This window comes from Hippoglossus hippoglossus, chromosome 4 (genome assembly GCF_009819705.1).
Source record: "Hippoglossus hippoglossus isolate fHipHip1 chromosome 4, fHipHip1.pri, whole genome shotgun sequence".
Classification (NCBI taxonomy): domain Eukaryota; kingdom Metazoa; phylum Chordata; class Actinopteri; order Pleuronectiformes; family Pleuronectidae; genus Hippoglossus; species Hippoglossus hippoglossus.
The window spans coordinates 19,933,399-19,947,528 of record NC_047154.1 but is presented as its reverse complement, the minus strand read 5'-3'; the positions used below and the strand labels follow the sequence as shown (position 1 = coordinate 19,947,528).

Genomic DNA, 14,130 nt, shown 5'->3' with positions numbered 1-14,130 from the left:
GGGTGAGGTCAGGGGTATTCAGCTGCAACATGAAATGACACCACTAGATGTCACTAAACTCCACACACTGAACCTTTAAATTGTGCAGAATCAGAATCAGAATTATTTTATTAGCCAAGTATATTTTCACATACAGGAAATTGACTTGGTGTGGTTGGTGCAAAGGACATAAAACAACAATATATACAAGTAGACAAAGCATTACCCGAAAATTGGCAAAAGAAGACCTTCAAAACCTACAAGGGGTATTCACCATCTAGTCCTATAATATAATATAATATTGCGCATGTTGAACGGTAATATTGCAGAAACTTCTCTATGTGATATATGCAAACTAACACATTTCTGACCTGAACTCCAAGGGACGTGCATGAGCCAGAGAATCATCAGGACTACAGCGCATGCGCAAGATGGGGCTTCGATTCCGGACGGAGTGATTCCTCCTCCCGCACACACACGATCTTCGGGCGCAGCTCCTCTTGACAGCTAGCAGCGAGCAACTCGTCCACGATCCCAACAAGTGAGTTGACAGCTCTGTCCTCCGCACCTCTGTCCGTCCTACACCCGCAGGTACGAGCCGCGGGGGCCGCAGGGTGGGTGTCCTCCTCCTCTCCCGTCGGTCCTGCCCCGGAGCCGGGCGGGGTGTCGCTGAGAGAGAGAGAGGGAGAGAGGGAGAGAGAGAGCCCCGCTCCTCCGCCTCTGCTGCTCCAACTGTTTCTGGACTTTGGGCTGGTTAGCGTTAGCCAAACTTAGCTTTAGCTCGCAACGCATAGCACCGCACACTTCCTGTTTGGGCTCCGCTCACCTGTTAGCTAGCTGTCAGCGACCTGCTTTACTCCAAAACCCCATTTTTTTTGTGTGTAAAACAGCGGCGAGGATCCCACTTCAGTGACTGTAACGGGTGAGTTAGCCTGTCGCTAGCTAGTCCGTCCCCCCCCCCCCCCTCCTCCTCCCTGTGCTGCTGTAAAAGAGGGGTCTGCGTTTGTGCAGGACTCCTGGTGGTGTTGTGCTTGACCACCCAGAGCCACGGCCATTCGATTGAATCCACTAAATGTCGGTTGAAGTGCCGTTGCGAAGGGGAAAGGCTGACATGCAGGAGGTAGCCCTGCTACTGATGCTGCTGGGAGGCTGTGGGATGAGCCTCTTCCAGGCCCTGCAGACACCAGTGACTGTAGGAAGCACAGTTCACAGCCTGACACTAAAAAGAAAACACACCCTAACATTGCACAAGACAATGTTTCATTCACATTTGAAGCCATGGCTGTTGTTTTTTTTACGAGCACTGACTGAATCCACAGCTGGAGCATCAGCACTTGAGCTCATAGATGGTTCCACCAGGTAGCACAGATTTGCATTGTTTTTGTGTCTCATCCAGAAAAGGCTCTTTGCAGCTTTTGCTTGACACGTTTCATCCAGTTGAGTTTTATGTGAGTGGAGAAGCTCACGACCGTGTAGTAGAAAATACACAAGTAACATCACTGCCTCTGCCTGTCGTGTTGTCAAGATGTTGCTTTGACATGAGGGAGGTCTTTTTTAGAGCTCACTCCAAAACCATCAAGTATATGGAATAACACCTTGCATTGGACTATATTCATGGTTGTAGGTATATGTTTGCATTTGGGAATAAACAGACAAACCAGCAGATAGTGTGTGTTTGACTATAAAATGAACTATGGCTGCAGGTTTAGACTGGGATGTAATTCACTGACAGGTGTTGGGTGTCACTAAAAGGCACTTGAGTTGGTTTCTGTCCCAGCTGCAGTAATAGCTGACCTCTTTGTTTTACTGGGGATGTGTTGAGTCACCTGGCTCAGATGTTTTGGACTTATTGAAGTCACTGTCGCTGATGGATTCTTCAACAGAAGGAAAATTACATGTATAGGGAAATTAACTCCCAAACCTGTCAGTGCTTGAGACACCTTTGTTACAGTTTACCTGTTATAAACCGGATTAATGAACAAGGCCAACAGGGGCAAAACCTGATATTATGACAGGACTAAATATTTCACGTAGGCAATTCTTTTCAAATGTATAGTGTCTTATAAAGTTAGTCAAACATAACCAGCCTAACCCTAACAATGGCTTTATATTATTCACTACTGAACAGGTTTGCCATGTTGCCATGACAGGTATGTCCAGTGTGCTCATGACACATAATCAGCTTGTTGATTTGGAGGCAGCAAACTGTTGACATCAGGTTGAAGTTGGTCAGCCTCAAGTTATCCTCTTCACAACAAGGTCAGCCAGGTCATGAAGCAGATGGAGGTATACATCAGCTATTTAGCCACCATCACCTACAGTCTGAAGAGACACAAGATCAGAAGCACCACCCATCACCAGATTGACCTGTCACCCAACTCTACATTGTTGTGACAGAAGCTTTCTCACTCATGCCTCTTGTTTCTGATGCACCCAGCATCATTCACTTTGTAAAACTTCCCTCAGATTGAATGTGATCACAACGTTTGCATTTCAATCGTTGACCTTAAATGAGGTTTATCCCTCTCGACTCTCAAACAGCAATTACAGTATTCTGTCTGTTGATACTGTTGTATCCCAGCAGGGCTAGTCAACCCTCAGAAAGACATGCACCCATAGACATGACGTAGTTGCTTCGCCCAGCTCCTGTGGGTGCTATGCAGTCTGTCTACACCACTGGCCATTCACAGTTTCCACACAGGCAGTTGTTGGCGAGCAAGTCTGCCAACTGGGACTGGCGGAGAAGGCTGGTAATGACTGGGTGTACATTTGCTCTGGTGTTCAGAGCCAGTGAGAAAGCAACTGCCCGGCCACCGGAGGACACTGAGACTGGGAGAGAACGGAAACAGTCTAATCTAGATGAATACTGTTGTCTAATATGTGTGTAATTACTTGCTGTTATTACTTGAAAACTCATGGATCCCTATAAATTAGGCCTCAATTGATAAATCCTTCAAAGGCATCCACCATATTTCAGTGTAATAGGTCAGACATGATAACATCTCAGCAAATGCACTAATCAAAGCCTTGGGTCATCATGTTAGGAATGCGCTCTACTTAAAAGTTAATAACCACTTCAGTGTGGTTGGCGTGTGTTCATCACATGATTCAGAACCAGTTTGACATCCGAAGAAGAGACGTGGAACTGGTGGACATTTCCTCTCAACGACATAGATTCCCATCCTGCCTTTACACTATCTGTGTTTCTTATCTTGCAGCTCTGTCCAGCGAAGTGAATCAGTGAGAGTGTTCACTTCTTTGCTTCATGCTGTTTTCCTTGTAATTGAATAGGTGTGATCGGAGCACATGATGCCGTTGCTGCTCTCATGTATGTCTGCGTGGAGGCACATGTGTATATGAATTTGATTTGCCCGGGTTAAGTGTGTATGAAAGCCTTTTGTGTGCATGTGAGCATGTCACTGTGAGTGAATGAATGACCCCCTTCATGCTTTTGTGTGTGTGTGTGTGTGTGTGTGTGTGTGTGTGTGTGTGTGTGTGTGTGTGTGTGTGTGTGTGTGTGTGTGTGTGTGTGTGTGTGTGTGTGTGTGTGTGTGTGTGTGTGTGTGTGTGTGTGTGTTGTTCTTCCACAGCATCATCATAAACTCTAAACTTGAACCCCAGCTGCTTGAGCTGTACGTCATTTACACAAAATCTATAAAAGAAGTAGATGTTGGTGCACTGGTATTGGCAATGGCTATGAAAAGATACATTTCAGGTTGGACATAGTAACTTATTACAGATTATATTAATATTTATTTCCAATATTTGAGTCCATAAAAAAATGATATTAGTATCATATATGATGATATAAAACTGAAAAGCAGCAAATTTGTATGATTTAGTGGCTGAAATCCATACATTTGGGCAATTTTGTTGATAAAAACGTATCGATTACCAAAATAACAAGACATTTATTGATCATATGATTTGTAAATTTGTTTTAGTAGGAGGTTAATGTGGCTTTTGAAGCAGTAGGTGTTATAGGCTTCACTAAAGTACTCCTGATTGTTTATTGTTTATATTGTTTATTTATTTTAACAGTACTTTACAACTGTTTTGAAGACTTTCTTAATTGTATATTAGAAACAGAACAGCTTTCTTGCTCACAGTAAAGGTTAAGTATCCCTCTTGACGTGTTTGTTTGTGGTGCAGGCCGCCTCACACCAAAACAAATGAGCCAGCAGGATGTAACATGTACAGACAATGGGCTGGTGCTGATGTGCAGAAAGACATGTTCAGGGGGCTGGTCTTCTGGTGCTGAGTCTGTAGAAGTAAAAGGAAGAAAACACATACAAATAATGCCAGCTCAACAATTAAATTTCAATTCTTTTCAATTGAAAACCATAAAACTTCAATAATAAATTGAGTTGATTAGGAAATACCTGGAAATGTGTTGTCACTCATCTGACAATGGTGGATGTAACTACGTCAGTAGATTTCTAACTGTTGCAATATTGCCCCACCAGGGCTTAAGATAATAACTGAATGTTCAACAGAAACAAATAGCTGATGTTAGAAAAACACTGAAGCATGAGGATGTAATCCTTTAATTTCAGGTCAGGATATTGTGTGGGTGTCATTAACTCAGAGATGACATGTTGCTTAGAGTCATATTTGCATCGACTTACGGCGAAACCAAAATGTGGTTTCCACAACCAGGAAGTTGTTTTGCTGTTGTCTGACAGGTCTTTGGTGTGTCTGTGTGCATGACGGGTGTGTTTTGTATTGGAGCCGAGTTGCTTTGCACGTTACAGTGACACAGCGGCTCACAGCACATAAATTGTGACACATTAAACCTTGATTTATTGAAAATGACAAAACATTCACCGACCTCTCAATAGATTTTCCTACTCAATGTGGTCTTTGACCTATGATCTTATAACCACATAATTGAGAAAGTTGCTGAAAGGAGAATTCAAAAATAGTTTTGTCTTGGAACAGGGAGAATGGTGCGGCTTTCATTCCCACTCTACTGTGTATCTTTGGTAAGGGGGTAGCATCTCCTGTGAGAGGTGTGTAACTGATTGATAGTTGCAGCCTATAATCCCTATAATCATGGCCGGAAGGGCAAGAGTAATGCCAAACTGTAGAGCAGTTGAAAAAGACACGGAAGTCATAATATTAACAGCGTTTATCTCCAATATTCAGCTGGGAAACTTTAAAAATATCAAGTAATTTAACAGAGTTTGGTGTATTTGTTACAGCTGCAGCTCTTCTGGTTCAGGAAGCCAGGGATCATGGGTAATATCCACAGTTCAGTTGTGTTTCAGTTCAGTGAGTGAGAGGCTTTGTTTTTCTCTGGATGAAAACTACTTGAGCTCTTGCAGAGAACAACAGAATTAACCACGACATGTGGCTGCAGAGGGCGCTGTTGCTCAGGAAACAGCTACATAGTGTTGCTTTAACCATTTCAATGCTTAAACTGCTTCATGTTGCTCCATTTGTTGTGCCTGCAGATTGTGTACAGAGCTGGGGCGAACAGGAGAGGGAAGGGGAGAGCTTGAACCCTGGTCTCCCCCGCTGACCCTGAGTAAACCAGCCAGCCATGGATGACAGCTCCTCACTGGGAAAAGTCAGCAGCTCCACCGAGTCCGTGGCCACCGTCACCAGTGAGGAGTTTGTTCTGGTACAGCCCAGTGCAGCAGGGTCACCACAGGGCTCTGAGGGCAAACCGAGACTCAAGGTCAGAATCACACCTGGACACACTTTTACACCTGATTTGAATGGTGCAAGTTGTACTTTTCATTTCCCCCAAAACTAAACCAAAAGATTTACCAGAGCAGCTAAGAGAGTTTTACCTGGAAGTATTCATGTGGTTTTGCTGTGTAATTACAACCCAGGAAGGCGTGTTGACAGCACGTGATTCACAAACTTTTGGCAAAGGAGTGAGGAAGCCCTTGTCTGTCGTCATCTATCTAAATGTTTCCTTTTCCTCACCATGTTTAATCTCTCCTTGTTGCTCTCTGTCCCTGACCTCTCATGTTAATTCCCCTTTTCCTCTATTCCTTAGATGTCTTGGAATGGAAGCGAGCAGCTGGAAAGAGCCATGGAGGACGTGCTGGATGATGATGATGATGATGATGGTCAGGTAAAGGTGGAGGTGGAGAAGAGCAGCGTGGAAAAAATGGAGAAGCACAAGGACCCAGAGAGCCAAGTCCTGGAGCCACCGCCTCCAGGTATACTCTCATCTCTTGATCTTTCAGCTCCATCTACAGTTACTGTCTTATTTATTTTTTCACAGAATATTAGTGTCAAAAAGCAGTTAATTTCATAAATTGTCATATTTCAGTGAGCTTTGCTGCACAGATTTTAGCATTTGAGGCAAAGAAACCCAACAATTTATTTCTGATTGTGCTCATACTTGGCTTATCACTTACTTCACTGGTATTTCATATCAGAGTGGAAATTCCAATTTGTAATGCATTCTTGGACGAAAAAATGTTTAACACTGACCAGAGAACCTTGAAAAGATGCAGCTGCATGTGCATACCATTGGAAAAAACCAAATTCAAGTCTCACCGTATCAGATTGGCCGTGCGGCTATCTGAACTTGCTGACATTGCTTCAATGCCGCATATATCAGCAAGGACGGGTTGGCCCAGACATCAGAAGAAAGACCAACACTCTGTACTGTGACTGATATACTTCACTGTTTACCTTCGTGGCATGCACAAGGCATTAGCAACGTACAGGCTCCAACACCCTCTGAGGTCCCTCATCATTAAAACTGCAACAATGGTGGAAAATGTATTCTATTATGTGGGATTTATGAAGTCACCTAATTATGTTGAAAGGTTTGAATTTGTTTGATATGATATTGCCCTGGTAAACTTTGGTGTTGCATTATGGCAGTACTTAAGATTTTGTTTTACGGTTCTGGTTTCCAAATGAGTTTAAAACAATAATACATATGTGTATAATGTGTTTATTGTCTTAAAGGCCCTTCTAGGGACAAGCATTTGGAATTATCAGTTGCTACAAATGCTGTGATGCATTGCACTGGATTATTGCTGCGATATTTTCTATATATTGTATCCCTCCCTACCAAATAAACATTGAAATAAAAATAGAATAACATGTAAATCCACCCTGTCATTTGAGCGATAAGGACATTAGCTCTGCAAACACAGGATGTGAGGAGATGAACTAAAGTGAAAATCACCTCTGTATGTATTTTTAAGCGATCGTGTAGTCATGTGTAAAGCCCTTCTGCAGTTTCAAGTGATATGAAACATACTGATGCTGTGTCACAGAGGAAGGAAGCACAATCATTTCTCTGTCTGCAGACCAATAGTCAAATTCACGGTGATGCTAAAAATGAAATTTTCTGTACGACGGAAAACTGCAAAAAAACAAGGTATGTCCAAACTTTTGCATTGTACCATATGCTGTAATTATTTTAGCATTAATGTCTGTGGTGAAATATCATGTAAATCTCACAGCTGATAAATGCAGCAGGTGAAAGAAAGTGAAAGTTTCAGGTGCTTGAGAAGAATGATGACCATTAATATCATATATGTGTTTGTACACATGTGTGGGTGGATATTTTTATTTCCAACACCATAGAATTACATTTCTTTGTCAAGACAGAATTTTCATTTTTTTTTTTATTTACTCACTTATTTACTCACATGCTTATATCCAAAAACAAATCACAACTGGAATGTTACGTTAAGACTACGTGTCTCTTGTTTTGAATTCATTTACAGTTACTTTATTTTTTGTGTTAATGCACAACTGCAGCGTGAGGCAAGAGGAAATGGTTAGTGTGGGGTCAAGAAATAGTCACTCAGCAGTGGAAATCCAGCCGCTGCTCATTGTTCGGTTTCCTGTTTGGGAAGTGTGAAAGTTTCAGGTTAAAGGCCGTAGCAACTGTAGTTTTTTTTCACCACTCTGTCGTGGACCTGTTTAACTACAGGATGTGAAAGTTCAGAAAAGGTTCTGTTCTCATTATGCTGTTATGGAATGACAGATTCACATGATATGTTGCTTTATCTTAGTTCAAATTTCCCTTATCGGGAAGAGATGGACAATCCATTTATTTCGGAATATGCACAGAAAACCCCTAATTACAGTACATTACAACTTTTGAGGAAAATGAAAACCATCACAACCACTCTGTGTGTCCACAGAAGCATGTCCAGCACCGTCCAGCCCCGTGGTCCTGGAGGAGGACAGTGTCCAGTTTAACAAGCTGTCCTACCTGGGCTGCACCTGGGTCAAAGCCCCCCGCAACGAGGCAGAGGCACAGGGGGCCATGACCACCCTGCGAGCAGAGAGCGCCATCCCCATCCCCATCACCCTACATGTCCCCTGCGGACCAGATGGCTCAGTCAGGTCTGTAATGTATTAAGATTGAAGTAAGATGAAAAGAAAAGTAGATGCGTTTTTTGAGAATGGTTGTTATGGATATTTAAACTTTAGAGTAAGAGTTAAGAAGCTACACTAAAGGAATTGCTGACACTATAATCGTGGACTTACAGACTTCTTGTGAGGTCCAATAATAGATCATAATAGATAAAATCACAAAACCTAATGGTAGCTGTGGTAGTGGTACAGTAAAAAAGAGGACACCAGGGTATATCTACAAAGCTTTGATACATTATACTTCACAGGCTCCAGCAGATAAACAGTCACTTAGGAGAACAACGAGAACAGATCATCATGAATTATGTGTTTATCGAACGTCCACATCACATCTGCTGGTTGATATCCAGCAGAAGAAATGAACTTACAGTTCAATTGAGTTGAGAGAAACTTTTCAACCATCCTGAGTCATTAAGAGAAAGGGGAACATGAAATGTGAAGATGCATCACAGAGGAAATGAGACGTGACTTTTTTGGACTGTGTTGAAAATGCCATGACAATGATTACTTACTTACTGAATGGAATATAAAATGTTATTCAGTTCCTTGAGTCTTTGTACAAACTCATATTTAGCCTAAGTTATCTAATGCCAGTTCTACACACAATGTGAAAATGTTTCATGATGTTAAATATTTTCAGTGGGATGTCGGGTCACAAAAAAATAGTTTTGGTGGTAATTGTAAAAAATTTATCATTGACCAAAACAGGTTAGCTCCTCTTAAAACCATTTTCAAATTAAAGTTTAGTATCCGCAGCCTACGTCTGTATTGATTGTTAGTCTGAACCTTGACTCTCTGCAGGATTGTGGACCAGGCTTCAGGTACAGAGATCGCCTCCTTCCCCATTTACAAGGTGTTGTTCTGCGCTCGCGGACAGGAGGGCTCAGTGGAAAGCGACTGTTTCTCCTTCACCGAGAGTTACCGGAGCTCTGAGGACTTCCAGATCCACGTCTTCTCCTGCCACATTAAAGAAGCTGTGAGTTTCATGCGTGTTGGCCCCCATTACAAGCTACAACTCAACATAGTGTTCAGTTCACTGTACTGCATGTAATCCAATACCATTGAGACACGGGATAGCAGACATCAAGGAAGCTGTTATGAGCAGGAAACGATAATTAAAAAGAACTTCTGCTTCAGTAGAATTTAAAGCAGGTAAACAAAAGCTCACACTCCACGGATACGATATAACACAACAAGTTGGATCGGAGACTAAACATAAAGCTTCTGGTTTTATAAGTTTCACATTTTATATTTAGGAAGCAACATTGCCACGTTTACAGATATAATTTGAAGCCATCATGATTGTACCAAGCGTGTGAAATGGAAAACAGCCTAATCCACTCTCAGTAACGATTACAGTAAATCTCCACAAATAATGTGTCTGTCAAAAAAAATCTCAGATGTTTATAAGAACAGATATTACAGTTTTTTAATCGTACAGTATGTCCACTGTATTGTGATGTAGTGACATTGTTGAACCAGTTGAGGGCACTGTTCTCCTGTTATGTTGATCTCAATAATCTCCCGTCTATTCTACTTATTTCTATCCCTTAAATGTTCCTGTTCTATTAATTTCTGTTTGTGTACATTTATTCTATGTACTCATTTCCTTTTGTAACATTTGATTTATCGTTTCTGTTTGCTCATAAGCAAGATGTATTCTTTTCTCTTGTCCTCACCCTTTAATCCTTCCCACTTCTTTAACTCTCTGTCTGAAGTTCATCATCTCCCCTCTTCTTTTTCCACCCAGGTCAGTCGGATCCTCTACAGTTTCTCCACAGCCTTTCGACGCTCTTCTCGGCCGGCAGACATCAGGGACACGACGCTGTCCGGTCCGCCCGACAGTGACCTCTACACCTTCACTGTGTCGCTGGAAATCAAAGAGGATGATGGCAAGGGCAACTTCAGGTACTTGTTTTGTGAATACACACTCATGCAGATCAATACACTTTACTCTGGAGTATAAATGTGTGTTCAGTATATCTTATGTGTCTTATTACATGAGAAACAGCCTTTTTAATGGAGGAACCTTAATTTGTTTGTCATATATGTAGTTCTGTATCATCTTAGTATCACAAAAAATGTTATTTAGAAATGTGTGTTCTATTGTTAATTTGCTGCTGCAATAGTATTTGATCCGTCTGTTATCGTTCATCTGCAAATAGCATGAAACCTATTGATTCAGTAAGAGGCTTTTTTCATTTTCACAAGGAATGTTTTTTTAATTTTCTTACAGTTATCTGTTCTCTTGAAATAAACATTAAAATAGCAGTTCTGAACGTTCATCAGATGCCAGTAATATACATTCCATTAAGGAGTGGACTTGATGGACTGCATGTCATGTTTTATCTATAATTATTAATAATATTTGTCAAATAAACTTTTATCAAGGAAGAGAACAATAAGTTCCAGTTACATCAAGGAACATCACAGTACAATGCACAAAGTCAAAATGGAATTACATCTAAGTCCCTGAAGTTTGATGTGATTACCCCCCTTCTTCCCCCACACAGTCCAGTGCCAAAGGACAGAGATAAGTTTTACTTCAAGTTGCGACAGGGCGTCCAGAAGAAGGCCGTCATCTCAGTTCAGCAAATGTGCAACAAGGAGCTGGGCATTGAGAGGTGAGCTGTCTTTGTGCTGTTGTAGGTAGTCATCTGTTTCAGCAGGACAATCGAGGTAGGAGGTAATGATGATAAGCTCTCAAACACTGCTGTAAATATGCTGGTGGTGGACATTGCATATTCAATCCGTAGCCATGTTATGAATATCTTTATGGTTTCCTATGAAAGCACCAGGCTGCTTGAAATGGACAAACTCAGTGGTTGAAATACTGCAACAACAATACACTTGAAATCGCACTTATTCTTATGTGTTTACATGCTCCTGTGGCACGGTAGCCCTGAAAAACTAGGTCAGCTTCATCACTCCCCCATGTCTTCCTTACCCTTTACCTCCTATTGCTCTCAGAGGGAGACAAGCACCTGCCCTCTCCTTTATTTTTAGCGTCAGTGGAAACGCTTATTGTGCTCAGAGCTGATCCTTTCTGAGGTGCGCAGCCTGTGTTTATGTTTTTATTATGCCTCCGCGTCGGTGACAGCCAGTGGCCGGATGCATTATATTTTCTGGTAGTTTGTCCGTCCCATTCTCATGAATGTGATATCTTAAGAATGCCTAAAGGGAATTTCTTCAAATTTGGTACAAATATATACTTCGACTCAAGGATGTTCGTGAGTAAAAGGTGGTAAAAGGTCAAAGCTCACGCTGGCCTCACAAAGTATGTTTGTTTGATTTGTCTTGGTACAATCATTCACTTAGACTCAAAGATGAACTGATTAGATGTAGGGGGTCAAAGGTCAAAAGGTCAAGGTCAAATAACTGTGATGGTTTAAACACAATATATCAGAAATGGCCAAAGGGAATTTTATTACATGTGGTATAAACATTCACTTTGACTCAAAGATGAACTGATTCGATTTTTGGTGCCTGGAGGTCAAAGGTCAAGGTCACAGTGACCTCGGATCCCTGTGAATGGGATACATTAGGACTGCCCGTAGGGAATGTCATTACATCCGTTACAATTAACTTGGATATACTGATTGATTGATTAGATTTCAGTGGTCAAAGGTCACAGTGACCTTATATGAATCTGGTTTATTAATATAATTTTTCTTTAATAGCCTCAAAGTGTTTTGAGCTTTGCGACATGTGCATCCATGATTGCGTACATTTTGTTGTGTATTTGCAGCTGAGCAGCTGAACGGCCTCCTTGTTAGAAAGAGAGTGTCTTCTTTCCAAGCTTATTAATCCTGTTGAACTGTCACAAGACATCTGACCCCTACTTTGTGAAATCAGTTAGAGCCATAGTGGATTAGTGATGGATATACTGTAAACACACTCTTACATAATTCAACTCTGAAACTGAGATTCCCACATTGACCACTTGATGGCACCTCGAACCTAAAGCTGAGGGCACTTGCTTATAACACGAAACCCTGCTTCTTCAGTATAGATTGCTTTGGGACTGACTGTTGATGGAACACTGACCACTTTACCCATCCAATAAGGTGACAATGAGACCCCTGATGGGTGTTACAGTAACAGTAGATAATATAATCCCAGTTGTTCACTTTTTTTCTGGCTGTTTAATTTCCTGTGGCTATGAAGCCCTTGTTGATGTAAGGGACGTCTCTGTTAAGGTTCAACCGTAGTTGGACAGTTTGTCACAGGCAGCAGTGGCAGTGAGAGCAGGAAGGGGCTTATACATGTGAGGCTGCCTGACATGCCTAAAAGATTACACTGAGTCTACTTCACTGAGTATAGTATATTCCATATTATAAGTTTCCTCTCAGTACACTCTGCTGGTGAATGCAGACTCTGTCTCCGCAGCAGAGTATTGATTTGTCGTTGTACCTCCTGCATCTTCCCTCCAGGTGTTTTGGGATGCTGCTGAGTCCAGGACAGAAAGTCTGCAACAGTGACATGCATCTACTAGACATGGTGAGCAGACACTTGTTTTATTGGTGAGATACAGTTTACAGTACATCATGATAATTGAAAGTCGTGTACTTGCCTTGTGTTCGTGGAACATGAGACTAGGCAGACTGATTTATGAAATACTAAACTCATTGTAACCTTTTTAATAGAATAGAAAGAGTATTCAGTATAATTTAAACACCTATGTGTGCACTATGGGTCATGTTCAAGTGACTTGTAATTTACACTATATAAAACAATGTGTGTAACAAGAACATAAGCAAATGGATAAATGTCTACACAGGAGTCGATGGGGAAGAGCTCTGATGGGAAGGCCTACGTTATCACAGGAACGTGGAACCCCAACTTGGCTGTCTTCCAGCCACTGAATGAAGACACACCTAAAGGTGAGGACGAGTTATATACTAGGCAAAGCAAGCAAGCTTCTAACTTTCAAGTTCTTTTACACGTTTACATTTATTTTCAACCATACATAAATACATGTTTCAGTTGAAAATATTCAATGTCTCAATGTTTCTGGAATTAAAGCACAGCGTACATAAACAATGGGATATTTGAAGAATAACGAATTGAGGAATCTTTTTGTTGAGCAAGATTTAATCTACATACCTTTGTTCCATTATGGTTATGAACAGCCTGAATTTCAATAAAAACTGAAAAGATTGTGTTGTTCTAGAACTTGTGATTGTTATCTTATGAAGTAGGACATTTTTCCATACATTATAGTACGTATGGAAGTGTCACAAAACCCAAGGTCACGTCTGGGAATTATGCAGTGCTCGGACGTGTTAATTGCTTTGTTCCATTCTCTGACATAACTTATAGTCTGTGCACTGTCCTGTGACCCATTACTTGTCAAAGCTCGACATGTTTGTGCACAATGGAAGCGTGAACACGTCGGGCAGCAGAGCCAACAGAGCTGTGGACACACTTGTGAGAGGAACTGAATAAAAAGCAGCATCGTGAGGAGATCGTTCTTATGCAATTCACTTTGCAGTACTGTCTTGTATTCTTATTTTATCCAATTCTTTATCCAAAATACTCCAGACCAATTTTGAATAATGAAATATTATTATTATATTATAATGTAACCAAACCTTGGGTGTCTGAGCCATTAAAAGAAAAGCCTTTATTATCTTGAAAAAAAAAAAAATCTAAAAGTATCTAAACTAGGCAATCATTGCTGAATGAAGCTGCAGCAAAAGTCCCTCTCATTCAAAAACATTTCTCTAAACGAGCAGGTTCTGCTTGACCTTATCATTATTATTGTTCATGTCAAGGGTTTAT

At 41.2% G+C, this 14,130-nt stretch overlaps 1 protein-coding gene across 4 annotated transcripts in view; it reads left to right on the top strand.

The window, feature by feature from the left end:
• Positions 1 to 381: 381 nt before the first annotated feature.
• rabgap1l (RAB GTPase activating protein 1-like) overlaps positions 382 to 14,130 on the top strand; it is a 100,086-nt gene continuing 86,337 nt past the window's right edge. Inside the window, exons 1-9 of one of the 4 annotated variants that reach the window (XM_034583767.1) lie at positions 382 to 520; positions 5,436 to 5,662; positions 5,990 to 6,155; positions 8,112 to 8,316; positions 9,148 to 9,322; positions 10,097 to 10,254; positions 10,860 to 10,970; positions 12,780 to 12,846; positions 13,127 to 13,229. In XM_034583767.1, coding sequence (XP_034439658.1) covers positions 5,525 to 5,662; positions 5,990 to 6,155; positions 8,112 to 8,316; positions 9,148 to 9,322; positions 10,097 to 10,254; positions 10,860 to 10,970; positions 12,780 to 12,846; positions 13,127 to 13,229 — 1,123 coding nt within the window. In that variant the 5' untranslated portion in view covers positions 382 to 520; positions 5,436 to 5,524. Of the gene's footprint in view, positions 902 to 5,435; positions 5,663 to 5,989; positions 6,156 to 8,111; positions 8,317 to 9,147; positions 9,323 to 10,096; positions 10,255 to 10,859; positions 10,971 to 12,779; positions 12,847 to 13,126; positions 13,230 to 14,130 lie in introns of all 4 variants that reach the window. The other 3 variants (XM_034583765.1, XM_034583766.1, XM_034583768.1) reach the window with 3 other exon arrangements.